Here is an 18,970-nt window from a genome sequence, read left to right as displayed (position 1 = left end):
GAAGGAAGGACAGTGTGAGCATGTACACATTGGGGACTGAGAACTATTCGAGTACATCTCGATTGCGAAGCATGGAGGAATGAAAAAGTGAGCTCTTTTTTTCTTTTCTTTCTTTCTTTCTTTCCTTTTTTTTTTTTTTTTTTGTCAGGCGTCCCTAAACCCCCGCGAAGAAGAACGCACGTCCATCTACAGGGTTTAGTCTAGCAAACACGACACATTTCAATCGCGTCGTAAAATTGGAAGACTATATAGGTTTAGCCAATCCCAAACTTTGCAGGTAGCCATTTGTCTGAAGTTTGAATTTTGTGAGCGTTACGGTCGTGTAGAAGAAAAATTCAAAATCACGCAAAACCTCACTGTATGCATTTTCTATGGACCACCTCACACAAAAGCCGCCATTTTTTCCAGTATGCGCCTCAGTTTTATTTCATCACACACAGGTGGCGCGAACATGCAGAAGAAGAGCACTAGTGCATAACTGCACCATGGGCACGACACATCGTTGTACGCATCACCGCCTGTGTCGGGTGATGTGAATGTGAAGCACACACAAGAAAAAAAAAAAAAAAAACTGGCGGTGTTTTTGTTCGATAGGCCATTGAAAATGCATGCGGCGAGATTTTGCTTGACTTTTGAGTTTCTTTCTCAGACATGACCATAACGCTCGAAAAAAATTTCAATAATACTTAATATAAATGGCTATCAGACTGCAAAGTTTCGGGTGGGTCCCGTCTTTTATTTTTACGATGCGATTGAAATGTGTAACGTTTGCAAGACTAACCCTGTATAGTAAGGCCAGTGCCGGGAGTCTGGCCATGGGGCCAGCATATGCCTGAAGCTCACCCACTTTTTGAGATACAGTTCTCACCCACTTTTGAGATACAGAAATACAGTTCTGTATAGGCCATCCGTAGTTATATTTCGCCCTAATTGACTGGGTACGACCATGTTGTGGAAACTGGATTGGTTTGGGTTGAAACGGATAACCCTAGCGACATACCTAAACTATGGATTTTGCTGCCACTTTTATCAACGCCATCTGCATCGAGAGAGACATGTCGGGAAGACGCAGAACTGCAGAAGTCGCTTGTACGCAGACGGCTGCCGGTAGTGACTTCTAAACAATGTAACGTAAGCAGAGATGGAATGAGAAATGGACAACTATGTATATATAAATAAAATAAATAAAATTCAACAAACATTCGAAATTTTGCGCATCAGTGGCGTCGTTCCCGCTATTTCCTTGGGATGGCGCTCCTGACTAGGCCTAACGTCAGCGACGAAACCTATCATTTTCGCGTAAATAATGGTGGTGGAGAGAAAGTTGAAGCCGATTTTGCAGATAGGTACATGAAGATATATACTCATAGGATCAGATTAAAGTAATTTGTGGGGAAAAAAATGTTAGGAAATCCCCGCTTCGCCGTTCCAAGCAACATCTCCATGTTCGGGAAATTTTGATTTCATGACGGCCCCCATAAAAATCAGTCACAACCAATGAAATGCGCCAATGAAGTTTGATTGGCTGGTCGAGCCTCTTTTGTAGTCTCCTCCTAATGGCCACACTACCCCTTAATACACGGCACTGAGTAAGGCCTAGATTGGATGCCACTTATCCGATTCACAGCCGGGCCCTAGGTCACAAATCAGAGAAAGTTACGTGGATCACTGTGGCTTGCAGACAGAATAGGGAGCTATGTAACGTATTCTGAATGCGCTCCAAATAGTGCCATGCACTGCAAACGCTCAATGCGGTTGGTCTTCTGGGGCAACGCGGCTGTACACTCTTAGAAATTAACTTCATTGCTTTGCACACTCCTAACCAGCCATCATCTCGAATGATATCATTATCTGCCTTGATTTGTTGAAAACGGGAGGCGTACACCTTCTTGTGACAATGATGAACAGCATAAGTGTCACAAAAAAGGCGTACGCCTCGCGTTTTCAACAAATCAGGGCAGATAACGATATCATTCGAGATGATGGTTAGCTAGGAGCCTGCTATGCGGTGAAGTTCATTTTTAAGAGTGTAGGGGGAAAATGGCCTACGAAACGCATTTTTTTTACACATTTCCTAAATACCACTCTCTCATTTTCGGTTTCGCCCGATGGTATATCTCTCTTCCTTTCGTTTCCTTTCAGCATAGTTCCATGGTTCCCTTGGTTGCCGCGTGGTGGACTAAGAGCCGTGCTATAGGGAGCAATGGCAGACTTTGGCTTATGGTATTCAATGTCCTTAATTCTAAAATACATTTGTCACTTAATCTCCTGTCCAAGCGAGGACGACAAATCCCTTTCCCTGCACAGGTGAGGTTTATAACCGTTCACAAAAATCAGCACTCTTGAAATACACTTCAAAACCACAGCAGGTGGTGGTGATGTTAGATGGGCTTGCCGCCGTGACCACTCATAATGATATCGTTTTGGTTGCTGAAAGCGGGAGGCGTACGCCTTTGCTGTAACACTTTATCACGTGCCCTTCCCGACGAATGTCCCGCCCCTCGTTAGCTCGTTACGTGTGTAAGCGATTAAGCCCCCAGGGGACCTAACAGCCCCTCAGCCTTGCGTGTACTATGCGATGATAGGTTCTACGTCTAGAGGGTAGGATTACCGCTGTATGCCTACCAGGTCGCCAACTCTTCACGCAACATAATCTTCGTACACATAAGTAAGCTAACATACTGAACATCGGTTGTGTTTCGGCGCTTGAGGTATAGCCTACTTAGCAGGCACGAATGCAATTAGGCAGTCATCGACAAGACACATCGCAATCCAGGAAGTTCTTGCAGTCCCACTTAGTATGAGGGAGGGGGATATACTTATTGGAACAGAAAAAGAAAGGGGGGAAAGCGGAAATTTCACTTAGCACTGGCATACGTGGGAAAGTCGACTTAAAAATCTCAATTGTTGAAATTTGCGAGAGGCTGTGGGCAACACTGGTCGGCAGACGTAGCAGTACATGCATTCGATTCTCTACGTGCCTCGGGTACGCTGATAGTACTTACGTTAATTGCTCGGCACTGAGCTGCAAATGAGAGGTGGGTCGAGATGTTGCGTGAAAGGGTGTGACAACAGTCAATTTTGATGTCGGGAGTCACATATTTCTCCTTTCCAAAAGATGAACAGCATTGTCGTCTGTGAGAGGCAGCGAAGGCAAGATAAACAAAGCAGCATACAGCAGAATTTGTTCCGACCATTCCACTCCTGAGACGTTCGACATCGGAGCACGTCTCATACATGAGCTCGGTAGTATCTAAAGAACAAAAAGTCCTAGCGTGTCATGCTATTCCTACGCTGCTTCCCGACTCTTCGAAGCTGACTCAACGTGGCGCGTACATCAAACAACAACGTAAAGAGGTATACATGAACAATTGTGACACTTTCTAGTATGTTAATGGACACACGTCCGATAGATGCAAAGGTGTATCGGTCGCAGATCATGCTCAGGGGGAAGTGGCTGCCCGCAGTTCATCTGAACCAAGCTGTACACCAGCATAGACGTAAAAACCACGTGCGTTATGGGCGTCCTATAAACTGAATCCTTAGAAGCCTTGTATTCAAGCGATTCTGAACGTCGGATCCTTGTTCGGATTCCTCAGAATGCAAATCGTACCTCGCATTGTCAGCTGAACGAATATCGATAGAAAACGGAGAATCGTCCTCTGTTGCGAACATGCGTCTCACACGCACAGAACCGTCCACACGAAGCTGTCGCTGCGAAAAATCTTTATCTGTGTTCGAGTATTCTGATCCCTCGTCCATACCGTGACGACGTGTCGCACGCGACGTGTCGCACGATTTCGCTTTCGGGAACGTAATATGGTGTAGCTACATCAGACTTGTGCCCGTTACTCGAAAAAAGTAATTGATTACCGTTACCGTTACCTCTACTCAAAAAGTAATTGATTACCGTTACCAATTACTCGACTCCAAATGTAATTGAGTAACGAGTAAAAAAGTAACGCGTTACTCCGGTCGTTACTCTGCATTCCCGCAAATTATGCCCGTCTTTGTGTGCCTCAGATAAAAAAAAAAGGTTCAACAGTGGAACAGCTGAAATAAAACGGAAAACAAAAACGCGTAGGACAGGTAGATCTCTACGTCTACTGTATTTGTCTATTTGTCGTCACAGGGAAGACGTTGACCCGATTGTGGAAGAACATTGCCTGGAACTTCCCCATGACTCAGTAAACCTCCAGAGCTTCAGGTACCACCACACTGGCGTAGGAAGAGATTAGGGAGACAGACCCTGAAATTCCAGAACGTTACAATGACCTGCGCTTGCTATAGTAGAACGATCCAAGTTAATGCTGACGGCACGAGGGGCTTGACTTGGAGCAGAACATCTGAAACATAAGTTAATCTCTGCCGGAAATGTAATCAATTACTGAGTAATCGATTACTCCAACAAGTAATTGATTACTCGAAAAATTACTTTCGCAGTAAAGTAACTGATTACTCGAAAAAATACTCAAAAAAGTAATTGATTACAAGTAACGCAATTACTAGTAACGCGTTACGCACAAGTCTGAGCTACATCCACCGTGATACCCTGCATGCCCCTGCACGCATATTGACGTCACGCCGGCGCCGGCGCAGTAGCCTTGGGAGTGGGGAATTTTCGCGGCTTCCTCTCCATGTTCAAGTTTCGGTTTCACTATTTCACATTTGATGCAGAATTAATCAAAGAAACAACGGTTATGGCGGGTATTCGGGGGCTATTATGTACCAAGTACAATATGCAGCATTTTCCCCCGATTGTTGCGATGCCTTCCTTTAATACAAAAGGAATACGCAGACACAGACGGGACAAAGGAGAGGAGGCACACACACAAAGCGCTACTATAACTAAACTTTACTGATATTGTCTCTTCTGTATGCGCGTATTCCTTTTGTAGTATGTACCAACTAGTCCAAATTTCTGCACTTCTCCCTTTAATGCCATCCGTGAAGTAATTCCAACTCCGGTGAGCTGCCGGCAGGCCACCGCCACAGCTACAGTTGATACAGACAGATGTTCTTAAGAACAAGTGGTCGCGTCGTTTTATTAACGACAGGTCTCTGTAATTCACCGCATCACACGTTAGGTGCGCACCGGGCCCAGTACGTCTGCATTCTGATTTGCTCAGAATATGATCCGTGCGCACTCATGTGACAGTTGGTTTCGCCCCTCCAGATGGCTGCTCGCCACCTAGCGGGCCCCATAAGAAGCATTCAATGAATTATAATAACAGCAGATGACAGGTATATTTCGCGCTGACCCGAAACTGCCGCAACTTCCCTTCGTGTGCGATGAAGTTTCCCGGCTTACAGAACTCAAACAGCAACAGCACTGCTCAATTCCGCAGCGCAGAAGAGTATTCAATGTCGAGAAGGGGAAGAGGAAAAAGATACTACCACAGGAGCGGCGTGAACAACGACGAAGACAGCAGGTAACCACGCGCGAGTTATGTTATTTGTACAATTTTTGAATTTTGAATTTGAATGGAATTTGAATTTATTTTTGTGTCTCGTGGAAGAAGGCATGAAACAGTTTGATTTATTTATCTGCAATCATTCTTTTTGGCGCCATGTTGAGGACGACGCGAGCGCCTCGATAGGTAGTTAGAGAGGGGATATTCCTGCTGTGACGTAAGCGCAAGCGCTCAACATTGTGTCTGTCCGTACTCTTCTAAACATGAGGATTTACTTCCTGCGTGTAGTCCTTTTTACGTTCCCCGGCTCTGGGGGATTTTAATGGTTTTAGGTGGAATGTCTCACAAGCGAGCCCACATCTTATCCTTATTTTACTTGATACACTTGGCTTTGCGTAACGTTTTCCCTAAATTCCTGTCCATCTCTCGTGGTCGTGTCGGTCGCGACTGCACTCTTTGGTGGTGGCACTAAAACCGAGACTGGTGCTGAAGTGCTTGCGTAATTGATACCGTAGCTGATGTCCTTGAATATCTGGCTAAGACAGCCACCTCTCAAGAGAATGAACAGCAACGTCATCATAAAGCAACGTATTTCAATGTTATTAATTAATTAACCCTAGAGCAATGTTATGATCGTCGTGAGAGCCGAGCTGTACCATAAAAAAACTTGACACAGGTGTCCAATTACTGTGTATATATTGTGTAGAAATGTTCAAAATGCAGGAACATACTTCAGCGTGGATGCTTTCAGTGCTCGATAATTTATGTTTACAATTTCTTAACAGTATATTACAGAACGGAGTTTTGCCGCCAGCACTGTTTGAACTGTTATTAGTGAAATCGTATTTACTTAATAGGTTGTGGATTGACAACGGCTGCAACGTTGTTTTCTATAGAGAGATAATAATTTATTATAATCTGCACATCATGTGGTCACAAAATACTTGGAATTATACGATTGACGACCACATTTGTAGGGTCCTCCTTTATGAATCCTGCTTCGTTGAAACGTTTTCCTTTCGCTAAACTGCGCTGAATACGTTTCAAATGGACCGCTTTGACTTCGACATGCGCAAAAGTAATGTGAAGGAACTAAAATAGCATAATTTCCCGCTTTAGCGAATCGGTCTGAATGATCGCCATGTTGAGTCATTACGATTGAGAGCAAGAGCAGTAGGCTACTGTCCGTTACTGTTGTTGGGGGCTATTCAGAAAACACTTTGCCGTTGCACGTTGAATAGGCGCGCGTGAGATTTCACTTCTGTGCTCGCTCGCATTTATCCACCACATTTCAGACACCCACATGTATCACGACACTTCACAAAGCATTACGCGCTGAGATTAATCATAACTGTGTGGCCAGACAGGTAACGCGGAATATACAGAGTGGGTGCTCTAAAAGGTCAGTCACATTTGAGTGCAAGACGTGATACCTCCTTGACGCGATACCTCCTTCACGCACAGACTTCCTCTGCCTCAGAGTAAAGAATTTATGTAAGAGAAACCTACAAAGAATGTGGTTATTAACCACTGTATAACAAAATAAATACGACCACGCAAATTTTCGCCTCCATCCATCGGTATAGCGTATAGGAAATACATGAAGACGAAAGTTTGCGTGGCCGTATTAATTTTGTTACGCAATGGCTGGTAACCACGATTTTTTCGTAGGTTTCCCTGGCATAAATTCTCTGCGTGGCAGCAGAAGCCTGCCTGTCAAGTAGGTATAATGTCACGTGCGAAAATCTGACTGACCTTTTATGGCAACCTCCCTTATATTCACTCGTCTATGATTTATTTAGCGGGGTTTTTTTTTTTCGCCTTTCTTTTTTTAGTATCGGTCACCTTTTTTATCTCTTGCATATATTTAGGCTTTTTTCTAATTACAACAATACATTGTGTCCATGAACGTTTTTGTGGCAGCTGTTAACAGTTAGCCCTTCAGGAGTCATTGCAGGTCATCCTTCTTCGTTCTTTCTTTCTTTCTTTTTCTTTGCGCACGTCAACGCGTGATGTAGTGCCATAATATTTATAAAGTTTTTTCTCAGACCACTATGGTTGCGAAATATTTTTGTGCTTTAGTCACAGCTTCGGCATCATCTCGCGGATCACTAAAAACTTTCGGGATCCATCTTGTTTCTCTCGCTTATTTTTCTCCACTGTGCTCCCTCTTCTTGAATTTGCATCAGTGGCCTGGAACTGCCTAGATATCACTCAGACCGCTGAAATAGAAAACGTTCAGCAACGCCTCATCTGTGTTTTTCATCTTCGTGATCTTGGTTGCAGCACATACTACAAGTTCGATCATATTCTGAACAAACTGTCTCCACATTATCTCATCGCAGAACGATTCGTGACTGTCATTTCTTATATAAGCTCATACATTCTGTCATTGACTGCCCCGAATTACTATCGAGCATCAACTTCCGAGTGCCCTCACGTTCTCTGAGGTCTCATCTTGTTTTTTATCCTCACTCTTTTGTAAAGCTTCATCCAATCAACCGTTTTCTAACCTTTAACTCCGCGTCACAACATTATGACATTGACATTTTCGCTCCTTGTTATGAGTTTCTTACACGTATTAATGCCATTATTTCTGTTTAACTTCGTTGTTTCACTGTTAACTTTGTTGTCTTTTTGTCTATTTGAATGTCTTTGTTTTTCATATATAACATTTGTGGTGCGCCCATAAGAAGACCCTACAGTGGTTGTTTTTGGGTACCTGAACAAAAATAAAGTTATTATCATTATTAATGTTATTATTAGTTATTATAGCTAGTTTATTTCACAGCTCGGGATGAGGTAGAGAGCTGAAATATCATCTGCTCTCGCGATATTGAGCCGTGCTCTTGTTATTGCAGCTGTTCCAGAACGGCTTCATAAGGTACAAATATTTCAGTACCACTGTCCGTTGGCATTACTGCAGGCAACCTCTGCGGGTGGCAAAGGCTTATCACGGCTGAAGCCAGGAACCGCAAGTCCTTGCAACGGACAGCCAGCCGGAGACCTGGCTGATTCCCTGTTGTCTCCCTGTCTGGCAGCATACGACGGTCGCATGACCCTCAGGTTGGCAAAACTGTTTTACGGTGCATTCCGAGTGGTACCTTACTCACTACCGAACTCACGTATAGCACCTCACCTTCCACATAGTGCCGTAGCGGTTGGAGGCGATTTTTTTACTCCGGGTACTACTCCGAATGAGGTCACCTAAATGCAGTAACATATGTGACGTTATCTCCGGCGGTGAAATAAGGATGAGGATCCCGGGTACTATACAAGCTAGCTACTTCACAACGATTAAAAGGACTGCGAGGTACACAAAACACAGGAGTAACAACCGGGGCTGGTGTACTTAAAAAGGGGGGGAAAGGGGGAAAACTATACTTAACGTTTCGAGCGGACGCTCTTCATCAAAGATGATGAAGATGATGAAGAGCGTCCCCTTTTTAAGTACGCCAGACCTGGTTGTTACTCCTAGCTACGTGACAGCTGACAGTTATCTTGTGGGGAGGGTTCTCCTACTATCACGTGATGAAGTCCTACCCCTATAAACTAGCGTAGTCATGCTTCTGTTCTGTTTTAACTATTTTATTTTTGTATTCACGACTTCTACTTTATTCTCTCCCTTTTAGTTGATCTGAAAATAATTTCGTTCCATGTCCCGGCAGGTACCATGTGTAAATGTCCTGGGAATAACCTTCTGTAAACGCCATGTGGATATGTAACCCCCCTAACAAGTGGCCAATAAGCTTATACCAATTTTTTGGTATGAATATTTTGGTTTATGAATGACTGAGTGAGGGAAGAAAACACAAACAGAGAACGCCAACGCAAGAAACATTATTTGAACGAATAATGTTTGCATCGGATAAATCTGTCGCTCCAGCACATAGTAACGCATCGCTAAAATGAATTATTGCGCATATACCGCTGATTAGGAAAACAAGTAGCGTATGCATATGGCACGTTCTACACTCTAGAAACGAAACTTTGCTGTATAACAAGCTCAAAGCCAACCACCGCGCAGAATGACAATGTTGTCACTCCTAATTTGATAAAATAGCGGGACCTACACCATTCTCACACCTTTAAACATACATGCAAAGTGCCACAAAATGGCATACGGCTTTAACAAATTAGCAAAAAGCAAGATATAATTTCTTACGGTGGCTGGTTAGAGTGTTATGCAGTGAAGCCCTGTTTCTAGAATCCAGCATTCGCATTGGATTGAGCCGTTCCACCTGGAATGGCGCCGAAACGAAATGCCCGCTAATATGCGACAGCCATGCCAACCACACCCTCCGCCGAACACTGGGAAGGGTGTCTTGTAATGACAATTCCTGCATTAGTGAGCCTATTAGCCATATATTGGGATCGTCATCTCTTTAATGACGTCAATCGGACTCATGGCTCTCAATCAATTACTTTAACGCGTTGGGGCCCCAATTAAAGGAAACATGATGTTCTGTTGTTTCTCTTCAGCGCATTCTACCACAGTCTGTGAAGCGTACACGAAGTGTTGCGCGTATGCGCGACTTTTCTGATTCAATGAACGCAACTTCCTTGTGCATTTCGCTCCTTCATATTCCAGCTTCGCATCTGCAGCATTCCACTGCGACATCTTACATACATCTTTATACATCTTGCGTACGTATAAAAAGAAAACTCACCAAAGTGAAGACACCGCTGATGAAACTTCCTTTTCGAACGGACTTCCAGCAGCAACACCTCTTGAGGATAGCCATGCCACCAGCGGCGCGTTCAGCGCGCGCTCTTATCGACTCGTCGGGACTGTTGAAGCACCACGCTCCGCGCTACCACCTTCAAAATACGAGCGTCTCTTTTTTCACCCACATTCCCTATACTGCTCCCTAAATTCCCTATCGCGGATCCCTAGACCTTCCTCTTCCTCCTCCTCCTTCCCAACGCGCTTCGCTTGTAAACAGTGTTGACACTCGACAGGCGGCATGTGGTTGATGCCTTATTTCTCGATATCAAGATAGCTCTTGCGTGCCTTTCCACAGTGAATTGAGTGTCGCATGAAACATAGAAGTTAGAACTGAAAATAAACGGATAAATAAAAACACGTGCTACGTCCTCAAGAAACGAATAAAACTACAGTTACAATTACGAAATCGTAATTTTGACTTAGTTACAATGTAAGATATTCTGAAAACTAATTGAGTTAGACCGAGTTACATTCAATTCTGGACGGATTATTTTGACGTGTAACATTATTTGGCCTCCCAGGGTAACGCAGTACAAATATGGAAATATTTGTTGATAAGTGTAAACGAGTGACTCATGGACTGCGATGAGTAGAAATTGAAGCGGAAGGAGTGTCGCGGAAATTTGGTGAATGCCTTAAAAATTCTACGGAGAAACGGTGGGAAAGATCCTTTTCGCATGCAAATTAATTCCAGGCGCAACCTGCGTAGAAATACATTACAACTTATTTGAAAATTAATTAAGGAATGGTTTCAATTATATAACATCGAAAGCAAGTAACTAGAAGTAACAAAGAAGTAACTAGGTCCTGGAAGTAGCAGTTGAATGAGGACATGACCAATTACAATAATTGGGTTCTTGTAATTAACACAGCTCCTAGCATTCCGTAGTCGAAGAAAACGCTAAAAATGCGGATTTTTAATTTGGTCGTGGAAAAACACCGTTTTACCATTCTGAAACGGAAATTCACAAAATTTAATTTTTAGGTGCTGGGAAATGTGAATTTTGTTTCTTCCTGAGGACGAAACCAGTGCTATATCAACTCGAACATGACTCCTAGACCATTCATTTACTACTACTACAACAAGAGCTACATTCATGGCGATGGGATGAGGTATTTCACCGCAGGAATTACATTAACACACACATTTTACATGACAGAGCACATAGCAAGTGAGATACTGGCATACTGCACGACGTGCAGAGGCGTCGTAACCGTCGGGGTTAGCAGTTTATCCAGGTGGTAGAACCCACATTACCGCACTCATGCGATAGTCACTGAGGCTAAAAAGGTGAAGCATACCGGTGGACATCGAGAAGTGGTGAAATGAGTGCAGACGTTGACGGTGCTGCGCAGGGTAATACTCTAGTTACACTACTACTTTCAACTACGGTTGAGCAAACAACGGTTGAGTAGTGTCAACCGCAGTCGACTCAACCACGGTCGAACCAGCTACACAGATCGAATTGATCTGTGTAACAGATCAATCTCCCAAACAGATCAATCTCCCAAACAGATCAATCACCCAATTGATCGAGACTAGCGCCCCAAACGGACAAGATGAGAAGCCACGAAACACTAAAAACGTTTAGGCTGAGCAAAAATCAAATGATGTCATGCACAGCTTAAACGACATGTACACCGTACGAGCGGGCAGCTATGTACGGCTATATTTTTGGCAACTGGTGGCAAATGGTGCTCTCGTGGGTCTCTTGTGGTTTTAACTGAATACGGCCGGACGTTCGCAACATTGTAATACTATCTCGTCGTCTTTAGGATGGCCGGCATGGTGCGTTTTTCTTGCGTAAAAGCCGAGTTTTCTCGACCAGCGCAAAATTTTGTACGTCGCAGCTGCTCGTAGGGCGTGATTCACTGCATCAGAGCAGCTTTGATATTTCACGCAGCAGTCAGTTCACGAGCGTCCATAGCAACTATTGACGGCGCAGCAAGTCACTTCTGGGTCCGGTCCAGCACCCTACTTCCTTTTTAGCAATGGGCGCATTAGGCAGGCTCCCCAGCGCCATATCCCGGGTTCTTAGGGGAACGTACCCTTGGTGTATCCACTTAATGGTGTTTGTGAGTCCCGGAAGCCGAGCGCAAGAGCCGCTGAGCGCGCGCCACCTATCGAGCTTTCTTCTGTCGTCAGTAAACCATAACAGTCCTCTGGAATCGCATCACTATTTGCCGCCTACATCCGATGATTCTGGAAATACAAAAAGCATGGGCGGTTGCAACGTGTTGTAACGGTTGCGCCATTTCGAAAGGCAGTACACCGGAACATGCGTCACGCTCCGGAACTGGCCCCGCTCTTCCCCAGCCTTTTCCAGGCTGCAGCGTTCTCCGGCTCCGAAGAAGGGGTGCGCAGCGCAGGGTGCACCCGGGAGCGTGCACCGGAAGTCACTTTGGAGGTGTTAAGTGATCCCCTGAAAGAGAGAACGTTCCCGGAGCACGAACCTAACGCGCCCAATGGCCGCTCTTACGACAAAGCTGCAGAAGGACATCTCCAAGTACAACAACTTTCGCTTGTGAGGGTTCACTTTACCAAATGCAAATCAATTACAAAGGAATGCAGACAAAAACAACCGTTTCAAGACGGAACAGGAGGGAGAAGAGAATGTTGTATTGCCAACTGGTAGGATGGGACAAACGAAAGCTTGCCCACATCACCAACAGAATGTTGCCAACACTTCGTAAAGCACATACGCCAAACCCGCTGTGCACGCACCAGCGGGATTTGCGTCCCAGCGGTTTGACAGGCGCATTTTTTCACGGTGCGTGGCCATGCAGAGTTTTACGCAGCGCGGTATTCACAGAAACACGCACCATGCGGGCCGTCCTTTTGTCTCCCCGCGTCTGCGTATACTTTGCTCCTTCCGTTTCGTTTGTTTGCTTTATCAATTCTGTATTATAATAATCATTGTGCTTTGTTTTCGTGTTGTTGCCCATATCTTGTATCTACGAGTATCATTGTGCCTATTGTTCTTCATCGTGCGTAGCGATGTCACTGAGCAAACATACGTTTGCGGAGATACGGGAGAAAGATAAGAACTTTTTCCGCTGTTTCTTCCAGCTTCAGTGTGGACTCAGACGAAGGCATTGTGAACTCAACGCTGTCCGTAACGAACTGGACCGGCAGGAAGAGAAGAAGGAAGAGCGCAACAATAACTGCGAACTCTAATCACTGTTGCCTTGCAGTTGTTGCACAAGACGGCGTGAGCTTCGCACCTACCGCCGTCGACGACACGACCAGGACTTCTCGACGACTATTGATCGACTATTGACTAAAAGTGACTTTCGTGTAACTCGGGCCACGTTCACCTACCTGGTTGAAGTGTGCCAAAGTATGGCCAAGGTCGACACCCACTTGAGGGAAGCCGCCCAGACAGAGAGCAGCCGTTGCCCTGTACAGGTTGTCGTCATCTGCGGAAGACAGGACAGTGGCGAACCTGGTCGGAGTCAGCAGGTCTTTCGTTAACATTGTCTACAGGAAGTTCTGCGCAGAAATTGTCGGTAAACTGGAAGTACAATTTGTCAGGCTTCCAACAGCCACTCAGCTGCCAGAGCCCCTGCGTCGGTTCGAAGCCGTATAGGTTTTCCACAATGCTTTGGAGATCTGGGTGGTTGCCACATTGAAGTGTGCCCGCCGAAGCACCAGGACTCGGATTACTACAGTTACAAGCAGATGGTACAGTGTTATTTGCTTGCCATTGCCGACCCTACCTACAAGTACTCGTATGTGAATGTGGGGTCCCTGGAACGAACCACGATTCATCAGTGCTTTAGGGGTGGGTCCGGGCTATCTGCTGTAATCAGTAACGGATCCAGAGGGGTGGGGTGATCGCGCCCTCAAAACGTCAGTCTATACATTGAATTTCCTTCTCTCCCCTCCCCCACTACGCTCTCCGACAAAGGAACCGCCCCTCCCAAACCGAGGGTCTGGATCCGCCAGTGTCTGTAATCAGCAGTACCCTCTTCAACACAGCCACAATGACCTTGCAAGGTGTGGATGTGGACCCTGTCATACTCTGTGACCAGGCTTTTCCACTACAGCAACACCTAATGAGTGTGATATTGACAACTACACAGCCATCAGCAGAGCCTGCTGCATCCTCCACAACATCTGTGAGGACCTCAACGACAGAGTTGAGCAACATTGGATTGACGAGTGCAGACATCTCCCGAGGGAGATGCCACAACTGCACACATCTGCTGCGACGAAAAGCGGAGCATGCGTTCGTGATGCCCACGTGCAACACCTGTACGACATGATGATCACAGACTAAAGGCATGCTGCAGAAGACCCTGCGCTGAAAGGTGGTCCACTCACCTATCAAAGAGGGCCCTTTTCAGGGCCACCCCAAATGCCTAGATCAAAGGCTACATCTGCGTGTAGAACAAACCCTTCAGATTTTTACGTTTGTACAAGCGATCAGGGGTGGTCATAAGCTTCTCCCTCAAAATGTCTACATTAAAGACAACGTATGTATCTAGAACGCAAAGACATGCGAGACAATTAAACATAAACTTGTTACATGTAATTTCCTATCCATGTTGATTGGATTTACGTGGCGACGAAACGGCCATTCGAAGCAAACGCGGAGCGAGCTAGCAAAAAAGAAAAGGGCAAAATTATTGGACTGCATGTTTCAGTGCAGCAAAATCGAAATGAAACGTCACAGAGATTTTAATTATGCAAATAAGATTCCAATTAAGAAACTAATTACTAAAGAAATTACTCAGGGTCAACACGTTTTCTTTTTTTCTTTTTTTACTGGGTTAGCATTCACAGTACGTCCTACGTGCTAAGCGGAGGCGAAGTAAAATTAAAAAGTTTGATTTCTTATTCAGTCAATGATGTTTGTTTGTTTGTAAGGGGAAAAAAAAGAGGAGAAATTGAACTCTGTTAACGATCATATGCACGTGTGCGACTCCTTGGTTAATTCTTGGCCTGTCTCAAGCATACTACCCGAAAAGAAACTTCTTTATATAGCGTTTTTTTTTTTTTTTTTCGAATTATTCGGCTGAGGGACCTTCATGAAACATGTCATGGAACACGTTATTCAGGAAACATCTCATCATGATGTGCCTTCCTAGCTATGCCAGAGGTAAAGAGAAAATCATGACTCGTTCTTTCGCATTCTTCTTTCTTTTCTGTCAGCTTAGCAGCCCTTCTGTCTTAAAGGAGTATAGAGGGCCATCCAAAAAAATTTCAGGTTAAGACATCTGATGAAAGTGTGTGTGTCATTATGCCGAATAGCGCGAAAGGTTTTGATGTGTGCAATTTGTTTCCCAGAAAAAATCTCACATAAACATAGCTCCGCGCTTTCACCCTGAACTCGCCACTCCAGCTATAACGAGGATGAGGAGGTATGATGCCACGTCACCGATGACGGTATAAGGAGAACTCGTTCTGGTTCGCCGGTCAGTGGGGGTCAGCGCCTTGTCCCTTTGCCGCCGTAAACCTGTTTTGCCGGTTCTCCCGGAGAATTGGGGATAGAAGCAGCGGCCGAAGCATCACCGAACAAGGAGAAAGGCTTTATCAGAACTCCGAACAGCCGAGTAGCATACGACAGCGGAGTAGCAGACAACATTTCTCTAGGCCAATTAGCGAGCTTTCTCCTTATAATGTCAGCGCAAGGTTCCAGGCAGACCACAGGCCGGTACTGCTCTTAGCCACCATTGCGCACGGTCGCTTTGTGCGACGTATTTTAAATTCAATTTCTGCGATAATTATGACTCTGTGGTGTAAATTACTTCGCATGGTGTATCTTATAGGCCTACTTAACAGTTTTTTTAGGAAGAAAACTGGGTGTTAAAAATGACTTCTGTTCTACTTTAAAGCTCAGCTACGCCGATTTTCGAGTTTTACAGAATACAATGGTACTCACATGATGTGTTCATCAGGGAACACTGATTATGTGTGGAAAATAGTTATCCCAAACTCCTCGCGGTTTTTCGAAAAAGTGAATTTTTAGTTTCACCGACATTCCGTCTTGTGGCCCGCAAACCCTGTGTCGACGACACATTCGTGGTATGGTGGGCTAGAAAGACTGGTGTGCTTACCGCCATATTCAATACATGGAATGCGCGATGCCCCTGTTTTGAAGCCAAGCTCCTGAGCTCCGGCGCTATGCGCTCGCTGCGAACCAAGCGGATTCTCGTTGAACTAGTCCAACATGTGCTGTGTGTGACGGTGTATGTGTGCTTGACTATTTTTATAGCGAATATATTTGGACCAGCACTTCGTTGGTTTGCCGCACTGACTGTTTACTAGCATCCGCAGTTCTTTGTAACTAAACCACGTGACATTTGCTACTGTCACGCCTGCCTAGCCGACGATCCCTGCAAGCGAAAGATATCGGAATGTTGCGAAGCACGTGACCGCATGTCTTATCTTCGTTGGATGATGACAGCCGGGTCGAAAAACAAAATAAAGGGCGGCTACTGCGTCCGAGAGCTCGCCTCCTTGATGGTTTCTTTCTCTTCACTCTTTCTTTTCAGCCTAGATTATCGAGTTGCTGTGTGCAGGAAGCTGGGAACACTTTGTCACTGAACATAGGCCGATGGTAGATTGTTCAACTAAATTGTCATTTAGCTAAACTATGGCGCTTTCTATACAGTGTACCTCGCCGCACATCTTAGTTGTTATGTAATTCTTTTGCTCCCTATGTAACTATAAAGGAACATGGTATCGGCCATAAAAAAACGAAATTGTAGCACCGCAGTAGTATTCTCTCTGCACGCACGGTTTTACTGTTGACCAGTAGAACGACCGAGTCATATATATATAGCGCGAAAGATATATTCCTTATTACCTTGCTCCTTCTTCCTTGCTCCTTATTTTGTATATATATATATAGAGAGAGAGAAGAAAAGAATGCACACTTGTATTATTAACCGAAAATGCTTGAATGGAATTGATGTTATACAAAGGGTTCCTAGAACATCATGTTAAACTCATTTTATCCACTGATTGAGCAGCCTAAGAGCGCTGCTAGCGTGACATTATGCAATAACAACGAATACACTGATGATGATAAATGTTGAAATTCGCCACCTGGGTTTGTGGTCCACAACCGACAGACATTATAGATTATAAAGATTCAAGTTGAAAAGCGTAATATACATGTGCCCTATGACTTGCGAAGTGCCCGCTTGGTGTGCCCCCCCCCCCCCCCCCCCGCCATATTACTTGTGTCGTACTACCCTCACCTTTGTCCTACATTTTGCAATTGATCCGTTCACCGTATGTGCATCTGTTTGCATTTTCGTCGCTTGTAGGCGTCCTGGGGTGGCCCCGACTCTGTCGCGACTCATATCCCCATCTTTTTCTGTTACCTCATCACCGCCATCATCAGGTTATATTAAAAAGGGTGCAACATAGTTACAAATGAAACCTATTGACATTGAACACGGTTAAGGATATAATGTCATTATTGTTCAGTATATGGTCCCATGTTGAAGTGTAAATTAGGAAACCCCAACCGGAGTTTGAGACTTCATAAATGAAAATGCACTACTTGATATTGCCTTTTGCTATGAGGTACACTAGAAGTCAGGAGTCTTCTGCTTCAATACGTGATCTGTTCCTGGTGCCTAACACCCTTCACTGGAAATGGGACTGCCAAGTACTTGGTTGACATTCAGATCACAAGATGGTTCTTGAGATGCACCATATAAAATTTAAGCATAACAGAAAATCCAGATATTCCACGATATTCCTTGGGCAGATCCTTGTACAAATTTTAACTGGATCTGTAGCATCTCGAGAAATGTTAATATGGCCTGAAATTTTTTCAAGGCCACTGTACACATATCCACAAGAAAGTTCGTGTCCCAGGGGGAGGGGGGTAATATGTTTATTAAGAAAAAAAAAGAAGTAAAGGCTAGTCAGGCAAAGAGCCGACTTGCTATTAAAAAAAAAAAAAAATGGGAAAAACGAAAAAGAGAAGGAAGGAAAGATAAAGGAAAAAACGGGGAAAACGAAAAAGACAAGGTTTACACTCAAAGACCATGGCTGACACGCGAAGCTTAGCATCTTAAACGTCGCATAAACAAAATTAGACGGCGATGGAAACTAACCCTGGTTTCAGATTTGACGAAGGCACTGAAGGAGGAAATGAGAAAATTAAGTGAGACTAAAAAGTAATATTACAGCTACGTCTTTGTTGCGTCCTCCCAGCAAATTTGGCATATGACTACTCAAAGTATCGAGCAAAAGAGGAACAAAATGACGCACAGCAGAGAACAGATTATATAGAAGATGTGGGAAACTCCTAATAGATCTATCACCGTTGTCGCACAACTTAAACTCCCGAATTATTATTAGTGTGACATTACTTTAAAGCAGCACTTGTATCTCTATTTCTTATTATGCCACTGTGGGAGGTAAATATGAAGAAGTCTTCTGCGGGTAGATTGGCAAAGGAAAAAAGTGGATATGCTAGTCCAAAAAGTCTCTAGACTGATTACTTCAGGACGCGATATTGTGGTCTTCTGGGCAAGACAATATTCCGAATGGTTTTCTTAGAAGGTACGCCGAGTAAGCTGTGCAATTCCTCAAAATTATTTTCCAGATATCGCTGGACGAAGGGACTGTCCCGAACGAATGGAAATGCGCTCGTATAAAACCGATACGTAAGGCAGGAGTCCCGACTTTGGTTTCGAATTTTCTCTTCTTTCCAGCTTTTGTGAATTGCTAAAGCACATCTTTTCCAAACAATTAACATCATGATCAAGTAACAGCATTCCTTGCAGCATATCTTTCGTGAGGGCTACTCCGCTGTCATGGCCCTGTTTGATTTCATCCACGACTTTGCATTTGCTT

At 44.5% G+C, this 18,970-nt stretch overlaps 1 protein-coding gene and 1 long non-coding RNA gene across 2 annotated transcripts in view; one reads left to right on the top strand and one right to left on the bottom strand.

Moving 5' to 3' along the window:
• Nucleotides 1-10,212, bottom strand: part of LOC135396123 (uncharacterized) — a 289,187-nt gene extending 278,975 nt beyond the window's left edge. The window contains exon 1 of the mRNA XM_064627160.1: nucleotides 10,085-10,212. Within this exon, the coding sequence (XP_064483230.1) occupies nucleotides 10,085-10,159 (75 nt within the window). The 5' untranslated portion in view covers nucleotides 10,160-10,212. The remainder of the gene's footprint in view (nucleotides 1-10,084) is intronic.
• Nucleotides 5,328-14,631, top strand: LOC135396124 (uncharacterized). Its single transcript, XR_010423317.1, has 3 exons — nucleotides 5,328-5,432; nucleotides 8,341-8,480; nucleotides 13,214-14,631. It is a non-coding gene; the product is annotated as an uncharacterized LOC135396124 (long non-coding RNA).
• The last annotated feature ends 4,339 nt before the right edge of the window (nucleotides 14,632-18,970 follow it).

Source organism: Ornithodoros turicata, chromosome 5 (genome assembly GCF_037126465.1).
Source record: "Ornithodoros turicata isolate Travis chromosome 5, ASM3712646v1, whole genome shotgun sequence".
Taxonomy (NCBI): Eukaryota; Metazoa; Arthropoda; class Arachnida; order Ixodida; family Argasidae; genus Ornithodoros; species Ornithodoros turicata.
This window is presented reverse-complemented; position numbering and strand designations above follow the sequence as displayed.